A 20,942-nucleotide genomic window follows, 5' to 3' on the forward strand; every position below is an offset into this window, starting at 1 on the left:
CTTGGGCTGACAATCTCTCCTTATGATTGAACTTCAATGCGGAGAAGAGGGGACCCGGAGAAGGCGGAGCCATCCAGGGTGGTGGGCTGCAGCAGCAGCAGCATAAAAGGTTTGCTTTGGGGAAGGAGTTTGAGAAGCATGGTTTCACTGTGGAATAGCTCAGTGGCTCTAAGTTTTAAGAATGAAGCCTTTTCTGCCCAGCCTTTCCTAGTTTGCCTAATTCTATTTCGTTATCTGACTCTGCTTCATCTGTTTCTTCCTCTTGGTCCTCCTTGGTTACTTTATTTCGCTTGGTCTCTGGTTGCTTCTTTTCTCTGACACCGATTGCTCTTTTGCCTGGATTGCTTCTCCTTGCCATGCCCCTTTTTGCTTTCTTCAACCTAACTTTGCTTGTGTTCTCTCTCTCTCTCCCTCTCATATCTCTTTCCCCACCACTTCAAGCTCCTGAGTACCCAACGTCCAGATCTGTGACGGTGACCACCATGGAAAGAGGGGAGCTCTTCTTGCTGGTTTGTGCTCCTTGGTTGAAACACCCTTGGGAGTCCCCATGATTTCTGTCACAGAGGGGTGCCCCCCCCCAGTCATTATTCCTGGCATTGCAAAGGGGACAGGAGGACACACACTCAGAATGCCGGGTGATCTCATAAGCTCACCTCCCTTAAGGAAAGTCGGCTAGGAAAATGAAGCAATCATCAACTCAGAGGAAGTCGGTTTGCATCATTATTAACAGCCTCTCATATTTATGTTTCAGTTCTTCTTCTTGCTCACATGTCCCCAGAATAGAGGCTGTGGCAGGAAAAGAAAACCTTGGCTTCCTTAGCTGGTCACTCGGCATCTTTCTGCTTGAGGCTCCAGACTAGGCAGAGAGATTGAGCGAGAAGACCGAAGAAGCGGAGGAAGATGGGGGGGCTCTGGATGGTGGCGCTGCTGCTGCTGCTGCTGCTGCTGGGTCCTCGGCCAGGTGAGTTCTCAGCCAGAATCCTGGAATGACGCCCAGGAGGAGAAGGGCCCTTCGTGGCACTTTTGGCCTTGCCGGGAACTCTCAGCAGATTGGATCAGTGAGAACAACCTTCCTTGCAGGGGAATGTCTGATGCTCGCAGGGGCTTTTATAGTGGGGCAGAGGAGCAGAGCAGCTGGGGTCATGTTGAGGGTGGTGGAGGCTGCTTGCTTGAGCTCACAAAATGCCTCTTTGCCAAAATGTCGATGCAGACTGGAAATAGAGCCTAGTGGTCTCTGTAAGGCCAATGGCTGTGAGCGGGGGATTCTTTGTCTCCTTGTGAGGAGAAATACTTTCAGAACTGAGATGATCCCAATGGTACCCCTGTGGGGAACAATATAGCTGCCTTAGACTAGTCCATCCAGCTCAGTATTACCTACACAGACTGGCAGCGGCTTTTCCAAGGGTGCAGGCAGGAGTCTCTCTCACCCCCATCTTGAAGATGCCAGGGAGGGGACTTGGAACCTTCCACATGCAAGCAGGCAGGTGCTCTTCCCAGAGCGGCCCCAGCCCCTGAGGGGAAGATCTTGCAGTGCTCATACATGGAGTCTCCCATTCAAATGGAAGCCAGGTTGGACCCTGCTTAGCAAAGGGGACAATTCATGTCCAGCAATAAACCCAGCAGTAGAGCTACAATTAACTTGCCCAAAAGCCAAATGGGTGAAACAATATGTCAAGTGAGTTTCAGATCGGATTTGCACCAAACTTCCCAGTTATGGCTACAGTGTGGGGAATCGGGCATTTTAGACAGGGGAATGGAAGAAATATACCCTTGAGCAGGGTCCTGCTCAGCCCTCCTGTCAGGGGTGTAGCAACGTTGGCGTGGGCCCAGAGACAAGATTTTAAAATGCCCCCCACCCCTCACTGAAGCTCAGCTCATGAAGTAAAGAAATCTTAAATGAGGCTGAATAGTGGTAACAAAAAGCATAGTAAAATATATATCTCCTATGTGCCACAATCGAACATCATCCTAAATTATTTTTTTAAAGGTTTTTTAAATTGTGGACGATGCAAGTCATTTCATGGTACTAGAGAAAGACCTGCTGTTCTGGTAGCTCCAGGTCTTAATACTCACATCAATTTCGGAGGATGAATACAACTGAAGGAAGCCCGGGTGGGTGCGCAGCTGGGGGAGTCAGTCATGTGACTTGCCTGGCGGGGGGGCAAGGCAGTGGGCCCCCAGACAACTGTCTCCCCTTGCCCCATTATAGTTACGCCCCACCTCCTGGCCTTCTTGGCAAAGTGGCATTTGTTGAAGAGGAATCCTGGGCTCTGAAGCTCAGCGCTGCTCTGATTCACAGGGATTCCTCCTTCTTCTTCCCAAACCAAGAGAGACAGGATATGAAGGTAGAAAACACACAGTCTGAAGGTGAAGATGCATGCCATATTTTGGGAGCAGTGGAGATGATCTTGAAAGCCCATCACAGGTCAGGGAGGGTAGGTTTCTGAGTGCCGGCCCGGTCTCTTGCGGCAGCCCATGGCCCGTCAGGGGATGCCAGAGACCAGGAGGTGCTTTGTTGGACGGGGCCCACGGTGGCTTCTCCAGGGAATCTGTGACGAGGAGGGGTTGGGTCTGAAAGGGGGCAGAGGCCATGGTGTGCCCTTCCTGCTCTCTGGAGCCTATTTTTCTTCCTCTGGACTCTACAGGTTCTTCTGCACAAGATCTGCCAAAGAAGTTGATCGCAGCTGTGGGAGAATCCGTGACTTTCCCTCTGGAGATTCCACCGTCATTTCGGGAAATTCTCTGGAACAAAAATAAAGTCAACATTGTAACTGTGGAACCAGGGTCACCGTGTCAGCTTTTGACATTTGGAGACTATCGAAGGCGGCAAGTGAATGTGTCCAAGGACTGCGGCTCCTTAACAGTCACGGAGCTGCGCAAAGAAGACTCTGCGGAATACACAGCCCAGATACTGGTCCCTGGTCAACAGTCTCCACTCCGGAGATTTCACCTGCAGGTGTACAGTAAGTTGGGGAGGGGGGTTTAAGCTGCCAGGACCAGGTTGGGGACGTCCTCCTGGGTTGCCCAACCTCAAAAGCAAGAAGAGCAGCTGCAGAAGAAAGCCGTCTGCTTAGGATTTGGGGAAGGAAACTTCTCTGCCAAGCAGTCCGGGATCAAAATGCCTCTGACGGAAGGAATCAACTTTCTTCTGTAGCTGCTCCTGCTCTTGTTGTTGTCGCTGTGACCCTCCACGCCAGTTGGCCCAGCAGCCTCCCCTCCCGTCCACCCAGGAAGAGGAAGGGCCAGGCCTGGCATGAGGTGGGGGCCTCCAGGGGCCCCACAGCAGGGGCTGCCGTACTCCTCTTCTGCCCCCAGGGCTCTTTCTATTCCTCCCCTTCTCCATGGATTGGGAAAGGAAGAGGGGAACTGAGAGGGAGGGGGAGGCATGGAAGAAAGGTGGGCTCGAGACTGGTTAGGGGACCCCCACTTCTGCCCCCTTCCTTTTAAATCCCAGGCCTGGAGGAGGAGGAGGAGGAGGGTTGTGGTGAGGGCATCCCTGGAGGGGTGGCAGCACTTGACCCCCTGCCTCAGAATGATCTAGGAAAATGGCCTGGAAGATTCAAGGATTTGATGTGAGTTCATGTAGACCAAAAAGCTATAAAAACTATATAACCTACCAGATATAATCAGCATAAAATATTAAATAGCCTCTTTTAAAAGATGTGTTTTAAATTGCTTTTTATTAAAAAAAAAAACACCACCAATGGAGGGAGCATGGATAAGCTGTTCGGGGAGGACGTGTCAAAGCCAAGGGGGCAGGGCCACAACCAAAAAGGCCCTGTCTCTAGTCCCCACCAGCCAGATCCCTGTTAGTGGCGGGGCCATGAGCAGGGCCTGAGATGATGAATGGAGGGCCCTGGCAGGTTCATAGGTGTGAATGCAGTCCAACAGTAAAGCAAAGCTTTCCTGGCCCCAACACTGCTGGGTTGTTGAGCTTCTGCCTCTTTGCCTCAATAGGCTTTTGTTACTGATAGCAGATGGGAATCGCCAGGGCAAACCTGTTAGCATTTCTGTTTAGGATCCTAAACCTATTCATATTTTTAGGGTTTGAGCCATTTTGAGTTAAAAGCGCAAGTGCATTTCTAATTTCAAGGAAGCCATTCATCTACAATTCTCCCCCTCCAGTTAATCAAGAGTGCAAACATAACCCAATTGCAAGTTCACTCCCTGGCTGGCAGCATCTCCTGGGAGGACTAGGAGATATTCCGTCTCCTGAAACCACAGAGAGCTGCTGCTGCCGGTCAGTGTAGGCAATACTGAGCCAGGTGGACCAAGGGCCTGACTCAGTACAAGGCAGCAGCTTCCTTGCATTCCACATCCTCCAACATTTCCTCGGTGAAAATAGGGACGTGCTTGCTGTCCCTATCACAATGAAAACACCACAACGCATTTCTGTGGCACCTCAAGTTGCTGCATCTTTGCCCTGTAATACATTTCAGCACAAAGCTCTAAAATGCAAGAGAGAGGGGAAGAAAAAAGAAATGATTCCCAATTCCCCCAGACTTAGCAAAGTGGGGAGACACACCTTCCTCAGAAAGAACAAACATAATAAGAATCTCCTTGTCGAAGCTCCCACACCCCAGTCCAGCCTAGTTAGACGGCTTTAGCAGAGGAGCCGCAGATGCCTGCAGAGAGCAACCGGCCTCTCACTCTTGGCCACGAGGGCCACGTGCAGCTTCCACGTTCAGAGGCAGTATACCTGTGGATAGCAGTTGTCAGCTCAACGTTATACAAAAGCTCTCTCTGACAAGGGCACAAATACACACACCTTTCTCATAGGAAAAAAACCCATAAGAATTACCTTGCCAAAGGGTCCATCCAAGAAGGAGAAGCCACCAACTTGGATGGAATCTGGACAACATGTGTCTCTACCACCCGTTGGGTTTCAAAGTGGACATAGAATGGAATGACCCCAGCCATTCCTGAGGGTTTGAGGGGAGGCAAGAAATTGAGGGCAGGGGAGGAATGACCAGTGAAACCCTGTGGCTGTTCTCCCTCCGCACATTCTGTCTCCCTCCCCCTTTGCAGAGCGTCTCTCAGAGAAGGACCTGGATGCTGCCTGTGCAAAGGTAGTTCCTGGCAGTGGGAATGAAACTTGGCAGCTGAACTGCTCTGCAGGGACCTGGGAAGAGGGTGTGGAATTCAACTGGACATCGGCCATCCAGAGCTCCTCCGGGAGGCTTCTTGTCATTCAACGCAACCTGCAAGAGAAGGACCTGAACGCCACCTGCACAGCAAAGAACCCCATAGGCAACACCTCCAGGACATTCTCCCTCAGGAATACTTGTGTTGGTAAGCAATCTCCCTTCTGTGCTCCAGCCAAAAACAAAAATGGCCCACACCCTTTTCTCACCTGGTCTCAGATACCACTTTACTGATTGACTTCAAAAGAGCCTTGGTAAGGAGGTTCTGCTGCCGCAACCTTCCCTGGCTGGGGCCCAGGTTTTGCACTCCTAAAAATCAAATTCTGCAACTGGTGTATGGACCTGCGATGCATAAGCAGTCCTTCTCCTTGCACATCTGGGCACATCTGGACCAAGGAGCAAGGGGTGACAGCCCTGCTGACTGCTAGAACTCCCACCCAGGCCTGTGTCTCTGTTTGAATGGAGTCCGGCTGTGGGTCCGTCTAGACCTGCATTGTCTGCCTAGCAGGCTGGAAGTAATTCTCTGCCAGGCTGGAGCTACTGGTGTTCAAGAGTGTCCTGAGAACATGGGTCCTTCTGCCCCTGGGAAGGAGTCCCCTCTCCTCTCCCCCTTCCTGTGCACATCAGCTGGCCAGCCGGCCACTCTGGCTGCTCCTGCCACTTACGGGCCTCCTTCTTGCTGTTGCTGCCGTACCATGCCTCCTGCATGCCTACCTCCTTGCATGCCTGCCTCGGCTTCCTTTGCCTCCGCCCACCCCCAACTGCTGCTTGCCAAAGCAGGAGGAGCTGGCAAGTAGCAGGACTGGAGGCATCCAGGAGGCGGGCAAGTGAGCCAAGGGCGGGGGGGGGAGGACCACACACGGGGGGCGGGGGGGCGAACAAGGCCCCCTTGGCATGAGCTTTGCCAGGGTTCTTCTCGACAGTCTCAGGCCGGGGTCTTCCCCAGTTATTCTGCAGCCCCTGGCAAATTTGCCTTATGCAGCAGAGTCAGACCCCTTGCACCATCCTGGGCGCTTTCCAGGTGACGTGCTGCTCAGCAGTAAAAGTCTTTGGCTTGGCAAGACCGCTTTGAAAAGGTAAATAGCTTGCACAGCCCTCCTGCAATGGGGAAACGCAACTATTTATTGTAGGACTAAAACGCAAAGAAAAAGTCCGAAAGAAGGCATCGGAAATGTGGACGGCAGCTTGCTGACAGCGCAGGGACTGAGATGCCAAAACACCGGCAGTACGGAAGCACACTTAGCGGACACCTAGTGACACTGTTGTTGCGTGTAATCTGGAAAGCGCCTTGCCCCATGAGCAGCAGCAGCCTAGCCCATAATTTTGGCCCCATTTTAAATCACATTTTCAGTGCGAGTCCCTCTTGTCTAGTCTGAAATAGTACCATTTAGACACAAGGTGTCCCAACACCATGAAAACTGGGACGCAACTGCAGCAGGAATGAAATAAACTCAGATGACTTTTCTGGTTGGAGTTGGCCCAGAGCTCAGTGTGGCTCAGTGTGAACAGCAAGAGAGGAGAAGTCACAAGAGAAGTCACCCAAGTGAATTATCCAAGTCTCCCTTGAAATCCGCCTGCCAGGGAGGCTCTTGCCTCCACTGCCTATTCACTAAAGCCACACAGTCCTCAGCCAGGCACTCCCAGGAAACATTTGGATCCAGTTTGCGCTTAGCAGTTCACTTCCCAGGTCTCAGGTGCTTTAATATCTCCAATAATGCACCACTAAAAACGGAGTTTTGGCAACAGGCTAGTGGATGTACACAGAGGCGGAGGTTGCCAGAGAACATCCAACTTCCCCACCCCCACCCAGCCACTTTGCATGATCTCTCTCTCTCTCTCTCTCTCTCTCTCTCTCTCTCTCTCTCTCTCTCTCCTTCTCTCTCCAATCTGCTCTTTCACATTCTGCTCCCTCACTTCAAGCTCCTGGGTACCCAACGACAAGACCTACAACAAGGACCACTGAGGAATCTGGTGAGCTCAGGGGGTGTAGTGGAGGGGGAGGCCCCGGGATGGAGCGCTGGCACTTCCTAGCTTCTCTGGCTGTTGGGGTGGGCATGGCCACGGGGGCGGCTGTCTTGGAGAGCTCCTCCTGCACTCCTGAACGGGCAGCTACATCACTGGGCGAGCTCCACCCCATCCCTCTTCTTTGTCCTTTGTGTCCCTTGCATGATCCAGCCTTGGGACTTCCCATTCTTTCTATTCTATCCGAGAGATTCCTCCCCACCAAAAGGGGGCACACTGCCATGGGCAGAGCGCCCATTGGACAAACAGGGACAAATGTCCCTGGGCCCAGAGGGTCAGGGGCCCCTCAGGAGGTCACCCCTGCCCTGCCCCTGGCCAAGCGGCGGCGGCAGCTGCTGTGGCCAGACGGCTTCTCCACCGGCCTCTCTGGCTGAACTGTGCGGCTGCCGCCCGTGCCCTGCTGCTGCTATTTATGTTAGCCTGGGGGGTGGGGTGAGCTGGGCGGCGGTGGCGGGTGCTCTGGTCAGCTGGCCGGCCTCTCCGCCCAAACTGCACCCCTGCACAGTTCAGAAATGGACGCCGCATGCCTGTGACATCACGGTCATGTGACTCCCTATCCAAACGGCGCAGGCAGGCAGTTCAAGCGGAGAGGCCGGCCAGCCAGAGCACCCGCTGCCACTCAACTCACCCCTCCGGCCAACACAAATGGCAGCAGGGCAGGGGCAGCAAGATTTTGTTGCCCCACCCTTTGCACCTGATGTCAGATGCAGGGGCCGTGGCTTAGGGGGCTGGGGGTGCATGATGGAGAGCTCCCCTAATAAGATGGTGTCCCCTGGCCCCCAGGGGCCTTGCTACACCCCTGCACACTGCAGAACCAACAGTGGTCCCACATGACTCCAGGGAGTCAATCCAGCCATGTGTAGACACGATGGAAGGCAAACCAAATTTCCTCCTGAATAATCCCTTTCACTCCCTCATTGGCTAAGGGTCCAACCACCTCCCATTAGAAGCCATTAGGTGGCTCCCTCCTTGATTAGTGGCTCATAAACCATAACGATGTCCCCCACCTCATGGACCTATGGGTTAACCCTAACCCTAACCCTAACCCTAACCCACCGCAACATTCTGGCCACAAGATCTGGAACCTAGACTGTTCTCTGTTTAGAGAAACAATTTAGAGTTCTCGATTTAGAGAGGTTCTCTTGAGAAGGACCCTGCAAGCAATATCGGGAGAGATTGCCCGATATTGATCCAGTTGCAGGAATGCGTTTTGCAAGTTGGTTGTTCTTGCAATGGCTGAAATGTGTCATTTCTCTCTCCCAGGTGTGATGGGTCTGTCTTCATATGTGCCCCTTGGAGTCACCATTTCCCTGTTGCTGCTTGCCAAAGTGGCCATCAGCGCCTGTGTGTTTGTCAAGTGGTCATCTTGCACCAAGCAGGAGCCATTGGAGACCGTCATGAGGAGGGGAACAAGAGAGTCAGAGGCACGTGGCACTGAGGAGGATCGAAGCACGAGGAGGAGAGCCCCCTCGATGGCAACCCCCCCTTCCCGGTGACTGTACCCCAACTTTGTCCCAGCCAAGAGTCTCACAACCGCAAAAACTCCTTAGAAATGCTGGTCTCCTTGCTGGCGACTGAAATGTTTCTTTTGCTGTTCATTTTGGATTTATTTTCCTTCTTCATCATCAGGACTTTTCATCTGAATATCTGATTTGGATGACTTCTCCTTCCCAAGTTTTGAATCTGCTCTAAAGACTCAAGGGTGTGGGGATATGTGATGCGATTTCTTTTTTGAAAAACCGCTACCGTACTTCAAAGGCTTCTGTAATGTGTTTTGCCACCACTGGAGTTAATTAAATACGGTATGTTTGTTCCAGTTCCAGTGTATTTCATACTTGTCTTTTATGGCTTTGTCTTTCATGGCTTAAACAGTATGTGAATAAAGCCCCAAAGCACATCAGCCGGAGGTCTGAGCCGTCTGCCTTTTGCATCTGGCCTTTGCTACAGCAGCTGTCCCGGCATCTTTCTGGGCTCCTTTAAATGCTCTGGACTGGAAGATCTGTGAGAGTGGCCTGAGCAGAAACCGAGTGGATGTCTGGCAAAGCTTTGGGCAGTGGGACAGAAAAGCCGGGGTCACCCCAGCGCTCTGAGAAGGGGCCACACGGTCTGGCCTGGACAACAAGGCCTTGTTACAGGCAGACGTGCTCTTAAGCCTGGACTTCCAGGCAGAAATCCAAAGCCTTCACACACACCAGAGGCCCCCCCACAATCCTCTTTAGACTGTCCCAGGTGTGCTGTGCGTTGCAATATTTCTGCTCATGCCCATTTGCATAAACATACCTGTTTTATATTCTTGCATTCTTGCAAGTTCAGTTGCTGTTTGTGCCCTCAAGACACCCCCCCCACATGTTAAAAATACTGCATCTGTCACAATGTGTGTAGGGGGATAATGCTTAACTTGCAGCAGTGCGGGGGGACGGGACTCCAAAGGCCTTTAGGTCCAGGCTCCAAAATTACCTAGGGGCACTTCGGGGTACAAGAGCTGGTTTCCAAATCTGACAGTACATACACACCCCTTTAATTTGGTTGATATGCTGACAGGAGTCTTGGGCATGGTTGACATCAGGAAAGAAGCAGTGTGTTTTAGGAATAAGCAGTGTTTTAGCACTGGAGTTTGGAATAACCTTGGAAGCCCTAAAGAGGAGAGCTGTGGCAAATGCAGTTTACTCCCAGGAGAGTCCAGTACAGACTCTGTGGCCCATTAAAACCAGGCTGACCACACAGTTCATTCCCAACAGACTGGGAATGAAGCCTCCATTGCTCAGACCCCTCCAGAGCAAGTGGGCCACCACATTTCTGACATTCCTGCATGCAAGCATCTCAATGGCCCAGTTTCCTCTTGGATCCCTTCTATTGCCCCAGGGAGGCTGGCTGTCTTGTCCTCCCTGGCCCTCATTGTTTTCCTGCTGGATGGCCCATTCACCAGGATAGCTAAGCCAATCAGCCTGCTTAGAAAAAGATAGCTGCCATCAAGATAAGGCTGGTTTCTGTCTGGCAACTTGTAGTAATCCCTTTCTTTCCTTTCTCTGACACCAGAAACATATTGAGGTGTTCAGTGACTCACCTGGGCACCTGGGCACTGAGCACATGACTTGGATCCTATGTAAAAAGGGACTTCCAAGCCCGCCCACCCGCCCTCTCTCTCTCTCTCTTTCTGATCCTGGAAGCACTGCTGAGCGCACCCCATTTTTGTTGCTCTACCGGAGCACCTGGCAGGCTTCAGGACATCTCATCTGGATAGGTAACTCTGACTTTTCTTAATTCCCCTTCCCATCCCCAGATGCTTGAAGCTGTGTGGGTGCATGCATGCAAGTGTGTGAGCGTTTAAGGACCAGCCAGCCTAGCCGTTTTTACCTTTCACTAGAACAATGGGAAAGGCTCTTGGGGAGGATGGCCAGGATAGGACAGAGCAAATAGCCATCTGGACAAAGAAATTAATAAATGTTAAGAGCGTGAGTGTGTCTGTGTGTGATTCTTCCTAAAGTCAGGAGCACCCCCTCTGCAGAGCTCTGGCCTCGTCCTCTTAACTGTATTTCACCTCCCTTTGCAACTTCTCCCCCCTCGCCCGCATATTGTTGTGGTGTTCCCAGAAAAGGTGACAGGAAAGCAGAACTGCGACTTCCTTCGCGGGTGAATCAACAGGCCTCTGAAGACTTGCCACATTAGACCGGAAGCTCAGACAAGGAGACTGAACAAGCGGAGAAGGATGTGGTGGCTCTGGAAGGTGCTGCTGCTGCTGCTGCTGCTGTGTCCTCTGCCAGGTGAGGTCTGCCAGGAAGCTTTAATTGGGTGCAGGAGCTCCTGACTGAGCAATATGGTGCCTTACTGAGGACTCTCAGCTTGGAGCTCTGCCTTGAATGGATGGGAGCAGTCCTTGGGTGGGTGAAGTGTCTGATTCGGGGGTGGGGGTGGGCTCTTGTGGTGGGGCAGAGAGCATGGGGTATCTTGGAGACACCAGGGAGGGAACTTGGAACACAGAAGCGGCCCAATCATAAGTGTGGCCCAATCATACCCTAAGGGGAAGATCTGACAATGCTCATGCATCAAGTCTCCCATTCATATGTAACCAGGGCAGACCCTGCTTACTACCACAAGACCAGCTCTCCTCCTCTCTGGTATTTATATACTGCCCATTACTGGAGATGGTTTACAAGGAACTAAACAAACCAAAATATTAAACCTTTAAAACGTATATAAGATTTAAAGTTCAAACAATCAATAAAATTCAACACCAGCAAAAAACACCAGCAAAATAATGGCTACTGTTGTGGGATTAGACACTTTAGAAATGAAAGCGGAGAAGTGTTTCCTTTAGCAAGCTTATAACACCATCCTCACCTTGTTTTCTGAGGAAGCATCAGGGGTGTCAGCTGCATTTGAATCTTGGGCTCTGATGCCTGGGTCTGCTCGGATTTATTTCTTAGGAATGTTCTTGATCCTCTTCCTCCCCAAACCTAGAGGAAGAGGGTGGGAGGTTTGAAATGCACAATTAGAGGGTCCCCCATGAAGCATGTGATATTTTTGGAGGATCATCTTGAAAGTCCATCACGGCATTCAGCCCAAACTTTCCTTTTGTCTACAGGAGTCTGCTCAAGGAAGCAAAATGTAACAAATTCTGCAAATCTGGAACACAAGCTGCCCTCCCCACCCTTCACTCACACACCCTCCCAAATACAGGAGCATTCAAAATGCTTATCCAGATCCATTCATAGAATATTGCAATTTCTCTCTCTCTCTCTCTCTCTCTCTCTCTGCCCTCTTGTACAATATTATGTGTTGTTTTTTTAAAATGACTACAGTTAACTGGGTAAACCAAGGTTGCACAACTTCTGCCCTCCTCCAGATGTTGGACTACAAATCCCATCATCCCTATTGACCACTATGACTGGGGATTATGGGGGTTGTAGTCCAAAATCAGCTGGCATGCCAGAGCAGGGAGTGACCACCCAAACCAAAACATTTCTCCTATTACTGTGTGTGTAGGTACTTTGTTTTGCCATCAAAGAGTAAAGAAACAGTGTATTCTGTAATGGGATCATCACCATGTATAATCATTACCCCGTGGTTATCATCCCCTACCACCAGTGCCCTATAAAATACCCCACTCTTGTGGTCCCCACATTGTGGCCAGATGTGGGAGGCTGAGCCGGGGAAGGAGGGGGCTGCCGGCAGCAGCCTCCCCTCTAACAGGGATTCCCAGATGTTCTTGACTACGACCCCCAGAATCCCCAAGCAAAAGCCATTGCAACTGGGGATTCTGGGAGCTGTAGTCAACAACATCTGGGAATCCCTGTTAGAGGAGACACTGTGCCTGAGGCCCCCCAAGAGACACCTTCTACGGCTCTTGAGTATTGTGATGGTTTTGCAGTCCTGCATGCCAGCTGGCCTCCTCTTGCCTGAGGTTGGCTAAGAGTTCCAGAGGCCAACTGGTGTTGCTCAAGGCAGGGAGGTTCCTGGAGGAGGGAGTCAAAAGAGGCTTGTCCCGCTGATGGGAGCGCTTATGTTTGCCTGTGCGAAAGTGATTTTCATGAGTCATGTTTGGCAAGGGGCAGATGATTTGTGACAGGGTGCCCTTCCTGCTCTGAGACGCTGTTTCTGCCTTGACGCTTCTACAGATTCTTCTGCAGAATCGGTGCTGCCCCAGAAGATGATCGGAATCCTGGGAGGGTTCGTGACTTTCCGGCTGGAGACGCCAAGACCGTCTGAGCAAGTCCTCTGGCATAAAAACGAAGCCCACGTGGCAACGCTGAGCCCAGGGCCGCCATGTCAGCTGCAGGCATTCGGAGACTACCAAGGGCGGCAAGTGACGGTCTCAGAGAAGTGCGACTCGGTAACGGTCACCGGTCTACTCAGAGAGGACTCGGGGGCATACAGAGCCCAGAGAGGGACTCCTGGCCAGCAACAACACTCGCTGCAGGCATTTAGCCTGAAGGTGTACAGTAAGTAGGTGGGGGGTGGTCTACACGGCCAGTCCCACGGAGTGCCATTGGATGGCTTGGAAAGAGGCACAGACAAATTCACAGAGGATAGGGCTAGCAGGGGCTACTAGTCTGGTGGCTATAGGCCACCTCCAGCCTCAGAGGCAAGATGCCTCTGAATACCAGGTGAAGGGGAGCAACAGCAGGAGAGAGGGCCTGCCCTCACCCGCTGCCTGTGGGCTTCTCGGAGGCATCTATAGTGGGCCACTGTGTGAAACAGGATGCTGGACTGGATGGGCCTCCTTGGGCCTGATCCAGCAGGGCTGTTCTTATGTTCTTATATTCATTTTGAGTGGCCTGGAGTTGCGCAGCCTCCCCCTGCAGAAGCTAAGGAGCAGGTCTAGGCTGTCCATGAGATGGACTAAGATGGCTGGGGGCCTGCCTGCCTGGTCTGCCTGAGGTGAGGACTCCTGGGAGATGCTGCCATCCAACTCTGCCTTCAGTGGCTGCCACAGCTCCTTCTCCATCCCCACTTTCCCTCCTATTTCTGCTGATTTAAAGAGGAAGGGGGCGGGGAGGAGTGGTGGGCCAGGTTGCCTCCTAGGGAGGGGTGAGGAAGAGCAGGAGAGAGGGCAGCCAAGATGATCAGGGGCCCGGAGCACCGTCCTTACGAGGCAAGGCGACAGCATCTGGGGCTCTTGAGTTTGGGGAAAAGACAGCGGAGGAGAGACATCATAGAGGTCTCGAAAATCAGTGGAGGGAGATTTATACTGCCTTGGGGTGCCTTATGAAAGGCAGTATTAAAACTGAACAAGAAATAAATAAAAACCATCTCCCTCTCTCTCAATAATAGAACTATCTGATTGCCAGGACACTTAGGACCGACAAGTGGAAGTACTTTTTCTCAACACGCATAATTAATCTGTAGAATTCTTTGCCATGAGATGTGATGGCCACCAGCTTGGATGGCTTGAAAAGGGGCTTAGACAAAGTCATGGAGGAGAGGTCTATCAGTGGCTACTGGTCTGGTAGCTGTGGGCCACCTCCAGCCTCAGAGGCACGATGCCTCTCCGTCCCAATTGCAGGGGAGCAGCAGCAGGAGAGAGGGCAAAGCCCTCCCCTCTTGCTTGTGGGCTCCCCAGAGGCATCTGGTGGGCCACTGTGGGAAAGAGGATGCAGCACTAGATAGGCCTTGGGTCTGATCCAGCACAGGGCTGTTCTTCTTAGCAGTCTGGTTTCATTTGGCATGCAACTCTCTTTGTGTTTCCCCCTTTGCATCAACATCCTGTCTTCCTCTCCAGAACGTCTATCAGGAGCTGACCTGAGGGTCACCTGTGCAAAATATGATCTCGGTGAAAGGAATGAAACTTGGCTGCTGAACTGCTCTGCAGGGAGCTGGGAAGAAGGCACGGCATACACCTGGACCTCTGCCAACGGGAAGGAGATCCTCTCTTCCGGGAGGTCCCTTGACATCCCACACAGCCTGCAACACGATGACCAGAACGTTGCCTGCGTGGCACATAACCCCGTGGGCAGTACCTCCAGAAGAGTCTCCCTAAACCAGACATGCAATGGTGAGCACTTCTGCAATATTTCTGTGCTCTGTACCTGAGTTACGGCCCCTCCCCAGACAAATGCTAGGGCCAACCCTACTCAACACTTGGGTGGCCCTCTTCCAGTCAAAGAAGGTTTGCACGCAGGGTGACCAGAGGCAAAGAAGATTCACTCGGCAGTGGAGAGAAGGGGGTCATTTTGGCAGACGTTGCTTCTCCCGCTGCAGCACTGATGCAGGGAAAAGGTGCACCTGCTAAAATTCCCTCTGCTGAACAACCAGAGGAGAGTGGTAGCAAGCATGAATTGTCCCCTTTGCTAAGCAGGGTGTGCCCTAGTTTGCATTTGGATGGGGGACGAGATGTGTGAGCACTGGAAGATATTCCCTTCAGGGGAGGGGGCTGCTCTGGGAAGAGCAGAAGGTTCAAAGTTCCCTCCCTGGCAGCATCTCCAAGACAGCGCTGAGAGTGACTCCTGCCTGCAGCCTTGGAGAAGCCGCTGCCAGTCTGGGTAGACAATCCTGAGCTAGACGGACCAATGGTCTGACTCAGTATATGGCAGCTTCCTACATTCCTGTGTAAGTGACCGGAGCTGCTCCCTGCTGGAGAAAAGAAAAAAGAACTATGCATAAAGGGAAAGTCTGTAGTTCAGGGAGAAAATCAGCTTTGCATGTAGGAAGTGCTAGCTTCCATCCCAGGCACAGTGTCATCGTTAACAAGAGCTTGCCAATCCTCCAGGCAATGTTGGGCTTGTGGACCAGATGCAGGAGAGTGGAGAGAAGCTGCACTTCTTGTTTAAAAGCATCGGTGCTCTTCTTTGTAACAAGGATTTAGACCCCTTGTAAGCAGCACAGAGAAATTACGTTCCTGCCGAGCACATTACTTTCCCGCATTTTATCCATCCCCAGCTTTTTACTGAGGTAGGAGAAAAAGCAGTCTTACTCAGCTGCTGCCAGCCCCACTGCAAAGATGGGTCTGCCTTGGTTTGCATTTGAAAGAGAGGACTACATGTGAGCACTGTCAGATATTCCCCTTAGGGGATACTGGGGCTGCTCTGGGAAGAGCATCTGCCTGTTTGCAATCAGAAGGTTCCACGTTCCCTCCCTGGCAGCATCTCCAAGAGAGGGCTGGGAGAGAGACCCCTGCCTACAATCTTGGATAAGCTGCTGCCAATCCTTGCAGACAATACTGGGCTAGATGGACCAAGGGTCTGACTCTGTAGAAAGCATCTTCCTGTGTTCCTCACATACAATCATTCATTCTGTTTAATGTTTGCAAGTACATTTATTTTTTGTTTGTTTGTGGTGGTTGTAAGGTCTCCGTTGACAGAGCACAACGGCTCTCTGGCTTTCTGCCAGGGGATTTCTTCCCCAGTCCTCATAAGCTACATTTTTAATTGTATCGTGAGAGTGAGTTCTCCCTGCTGGGCAAGCTGAAGAGATACTACTCAGTCACAGGCTGACCTCCCAGGAAAAACTGGGATTTCAGGGCAGTGGGAATAAAAACCACTAAATTCTACTGCATTGCGGGGAAGGTGTCCAGAACGCAGTGGGTTCCAGCCAGGAAGTCTTTACCCTGGGAGGATTTTGCTCCACAATCTCTCCACCCTAGCAACTCCATCCCAGCAATGTTTTAATTCAGTTTGGACTTGTTAATCCACTTCCCAGTCTCCCAAGTGCATTCACAGCTCCAGTAATGTGCCCTTAAAAACTGGGTTTTGGCCACAAGTCAGGGCTACTAAGGAGCCCTGAATTACTTTATCAGCTTTGCCTGGTCTTCCTTTCTGATCTGCTCTCTTGCTTTCTGCTTCATCACATCAAGCTCCCGAGCAACCCACAACAAGACCTGTGACAGTGAACACTACAGAAACCGGTGAGTCCCTGATCTGAATTTTTTTAGTGCTCCTTAATTGAGACATGGTGATGAAGCGGCATGGGAGGGGTGAAAGCTCATAAGAACAGCCCTGCTGGATCCGGCCCAAGGAGGCCCATCTAGTCCAGCATCCTGTTTCACACAGGCAGGAGTTGAGGGCAGGCCCTTTCTCCTGCTGTTACTCCCCTGCAGCTGGTGGCCTCTAGCCCTCCGACTAGTAGCCCTTGATAGACCTCTCCTCCATGAAGTTATCCAAACCCTTTGCAAGACCTTTTGTGCAAACCACCCAAAGACCTAAGTTTGGGGCAGTGTAAAAATATGTTAAAGAAATAAATGTAGTTGGAAACTTGCTGAGCTGTCAGTCAAAATAATCGGTGGGGGAGGGGTAGAGTGGACAGAGGGTAGAGTGGACAATAGGGGTGCGCATGAACCAAAATGTGCAGTTAGGTTCGAATTCAGAGCGAATTGGAACTGAACCACTGGTCTGTGAACCAGCTGAGTCAAGCCAGCTGACCAGTCCAGTCCCTTCAACTGAACCGGTTTGGTGGTTCAAAGGGCTATGTGTGTAAAGGGGAATCCGCTGAGTATTCCTCTTTACAAGCAAAGGAGTGAGGGAATCCTTTAGTCTACTAAAGGGCAGTGAGAGGGCACCTTTGAAAGTAGATTACGGCTGTACAAGTTCGATAGAGCCACAAGATCAACAATTCTCAAAAAGAATGCCCACTAAACCACCCCAAACCTCATAAGAACAGCCCTGCTGGATCAGGCCCAAGAAGGCCCAAGAAGGCCCATCTCGTCCAGCCTCCTGTTTCCCAGAGTGGGAGATCCGTGTGCACATCTGCAGGCTCAGATATTTTGATTCCTGATGGTGCCCCGCTTATATCATTCCCCGTGTAGAACGTAAATGAAACTGGATCGAAGTCGGCACTGGCGATTACATTCTTCGCATAGAATTCAAAGACAGCTCAACCCGAGTGTTTGCCTAGAGCAGTGCTTCCCAACCAGGGTTCATCCTACGATAAGTTGTAGCTGGGGATGATGGGAGTTGTAGTTCGTCCACATCTGGAAGAACCCTGGTTGGGAAGCACCGGCCTAGAGATTCAAAGAGGGCCTGGATCATAAGATCTGATATATTTAGAGATTCCCGCCCCCCCCCCCCTGACAACTTTGCAGGAGACACTGAGGGAAAAGAGCAGCCCTGGTTCACAAGTGGCTGGTTCCTGCCCTGGCTCAAGTGTGATATCATTTCTCTCTCCAAGGTGATCTGGAACCCTCCAGTGGCCAGTGTACAGGAACGTGTCGTGGAGTTCTGATGGCCTTGCTGATTCTCTGCAAAGTGGCCATCTGTGTGTGTGTGTATGAGTGGCTGATGTGCATCAAGGGGGAGCCCATGGAGCCCAACCCCTTCCGCCTGTGGAAGTGGAGCAGGAAAATGGCTGTCCTTGAGCAGGAGGACCAATTGAGGGCCCCCCCATCGACACCCACTGTGTGATGCCTGGGTCTCCTCTTTCTCCAAGTCTGCCATCTTGACACCCTCATTGAGCTCTGGGGGTCTCACTCGGCTCCTACTGAAGCTTCCTCTATGAGTCCCTGGACATTTAGAAGAGCTTTGAAAGAGGCTCCTACCTGGGGGAGAGGCGGGGGGGTCATCCTTCCAAAGCTGGGTCCTGAGGCTCTGTTTCCCGTGGTCAAAGAAGTCATGGAAGCCTCCTGAAGGTCCTGGCCTGAAAGTGACAGACTGAAATTGACCACCCGACGGCACTTCCTCCTACCTTGGAAATCTGCTGCTCAAAAGTGCTGGCTAGGAAAACGCCGTAGGATCCTGCACCCACACCATCACTTCCCCCCCCCCCTCCAACCTTAGCTTTAACTCACACGTGTCCATCAATTGGGAGCGGACACTGCTCTTGAAGCCAGGACGAGGATGCTTGTCCCACCCACTGAACAGTTCCTTGAACAAGCCCATTACACTCTGAGATCCTTTTTACTTGGCTATAACTGCTTAACCTTTAACTTTTTAAAATGTTAACACTGATTGTTAGACCATAGGTACAGACAGCAGTGCAGTTCCTGACTTATTAATTATTATTATGCAGCTTAGGGGCCTCAAATTCTACATGATCCCCACCTCATGTTAAGGTCATCTGAGGAGGTCCGTCTCCAGGTACCACCCGTTCATCTGGTGGCAACCCAGAAGCGAGCCTTCTCTGTAGCTGCTCCTGGGCAGTGGAATGCACTCCTGGCAGAAATCTGTAATCTGAATTCATTGCTGGCCTTCTGGAGGGCCCTTAAAACCTATCTGTTTGTCCTAGCTTTCCAGGGTTTTTAATTTGTTGTAAATTGTTTTTAACTGCTGTAAACGTTTGGCCTGGTTCTCCAGGGTTTTTAACTGTTTAAATGTTTTAACTGTTGATTAGTTTAATGCTGTTTTTATAGTTTTGATTTTAATTATTAGTTGATTTGAATTGTTTTTACTTTGATGTAAACCACCCTGTGCCATTTTTGGAAGGGCAATATATAGATACATACATACATAATACATGCTTGTTAAAGTAAAGTTGTGCCGTTGAGTCAGTGTCGACTCCTAGCAACTGCAGAGCCCTTTGGTTGTCTTTGGTAGAATAGAGGAGGGGGGTTACCATTGCCATCTCCCACGCAGTTTGAGATGATGCCTTTCAGCATCTTCCTATATCGCTGTTGCTGCCCAATATAGGTGTTTCCAGCAACCTCTTGCTCCCTAGGCAAGTTACTTCTCCGCTGTGCCATTAGGTGGCTTTAAATGCATGGGACAGAGGGTCAAAGCCTAGGTTCATGTCTAAAATGAACATGAGTATAGTCCATCCATACAAAAACATGTACTTGTGTACAGACTTCTCTGCACTCAACATAATGAAGCTGTTCACACAACCAAAAACTGGGAAGGACAAGTGTCCTACCCAGGTTTGGGAGCTCCGAGGGCTCCCAGTTTTCAGTTGTGTGGGGAAAAAGTGATTGCATGCAAGAAAGGAGATGGAAGGGAAAGCACTGCCCTACCCAGTTTTTGTACCCAACACTTGAACAAGGGTGGATTAAAACCAAAGTGGCAGCAAAAGGGTAATCTTTTTTCATACCAGGAAAATGCATTGCCTTTTGGTCATTCATACAGCAAATCCTCACCTTGCTGCAGTGCGAAATGAGGCCACAGGAGGGCACCCTTTTGCTGCACCAGGAAAATGCATTGCCCATTGCCATTCTAACCCCGCCCCCCTTCTAATGAGCCTTTGGCCCTTTTCTGTACCCCATCTTAAAAATGGCTGCTGCATGCACCTCCCTGAAAACAGAAGAGGAGCCGTGCACCCAGGCTGTGACATTTTGGGCACGGTACATTTGCCTGCACAACTGCCCTTGTCATGAGAGGGAGCCCCCTCCCCCTATGGGTGGGAGCTGGGCAGCTGCAGGAGCATCCTGGATGGAGAATTCGCCGGCACCTCCTCCTCCTAGAGGGACTCCACCTCCTTGTGCCTAGCCCGCAGCTTGCTTTCCTGGCACCCCTTGTCACCACCACCCTCGAAGTACAAAATCAGAGGTTTTGAAATGAACTACTGCACTTTCAGGTTTGACACAGAGTCTCTCAATTATCATTTTGCGTTATATATTCATATAGAACATCTAGATTCTTTTTTTTCTTTTTGATGTTCTTCCAGGGATCTCTCCCTTTCTGGCCACGTCCCTGTTCCCCTGAGAGGTCTCTACCTTCCCCACCATGGCTAGACGGGCACCACCCCAAATCCCTCCTGGGAGACCCTTCCTACCTCCAGGACTCCCTTCTTTGCTGCTGTCAACTCCACAGGACACGAGGAGTCCTCCTCCTTTTCTGGGTCCAAAATACAATGGCCTCCTTCCTAGAGCAGTGTCTCTTCCAAAGAGGACTCCATGTACAAGTGGCTCTACCTTCAATCCAGAATGACAGGTGATGCTTCCTGAAAAACATGCACTCCGACATTTCAAGGAAGAAAAGGGGGGGTGTTTCCTGAATGTGTTTCTGGGGCCCCATTCCCACCAGAAGGGGCACTGCATGTCCAGAATCCACCCACAAGGCTGTAGTTACTCCTACTACAAATATTTATATGCCAATTTTCACCATTAGATCATGATCATTAGAAGACTGGAAAGAAAAATACTATTATAATGCCTTTATACATATCTATGCTAAAGCCACATTTAGAGTTCCCTATACAGTTCTGGTCACCATGTCTTAAGGAGGACACTGTAGAACTGTAAAAGGTGCAGAAGAGGGCAACCAAGGTGATCAATGGCTACCACTCTGAGGGCTATGGACCACCTGCAGCTTCAGGGACAAGGTGCCTGTGAATCCCAATGGCAGGGGAGCAACAGCAGGAGAGAAGGTGTGCCCTCGGCTCCTGCCTGTGGGCTTCCCAGAGGCATCAGGTGGGCCA

General features: G+C 51.1%; 1 protein-coding gene and 1 long non-coding RNA gene across 2 annotated transcripts; one reads left to right on the forward strand and one right to left on the reverse strand.

Annotated features, from left to right (window-relative positions):
* Nucleotides 1-780: 780 nt before the first annotated feature.
* LOC128337425 (SLAM family member 9-like) lies at nt 781-9,014 on the forward strand. The gene is made up of 5 exons (XM_053278419.1): nt 781-961; nt 2,646-2,963; nt 5,029-5,292; nt 7,065-7,115; nt 8,430-9,014. Exons 1-5 carry the CDS (start codon nt 901-903, stop codon nt 8,660-8,662), a joined length of 927 nt encoding a protein of 308 aa, XP_053134394.1. The 5' UTR covers nt 781-900; the 3' UTR covers nt 8,663-9,014.
* On the reverse strand, nt 5,038-20,459 carry LOC128337426 (uncharacterized). The gene is made up of 4 exons (XR_008312259.1): nt 20,298-20,459; nt 18,133-18,230; nt 11,505-11,620; nt 5,038-5,201 (listed from the first exon to the last, which is right to left on the reverse strand). It is a non-coding gene; the product is annotated as an uncharacterized LOC128337426 (long non-coding RNA).
* Between the last annotated feature and the right edge of the window lie 483 nt (nt 20,460-20,942).

Source organism: Hemicordylus capensis, chromosome 14 (assembly GCF_027244095.1).
Source record: "Hemicordylus capensis ecotype Gifberg chromosome 14, rHemCap1.1.pri, whole genome shotgun sequence".
NCBI classification, from domain to species: Eukaryota; Metazoa; Chordata; class Lepidosauria; order Squamata; family Cordylidae; genus Hemicordylus; species Hemicordylus capensis.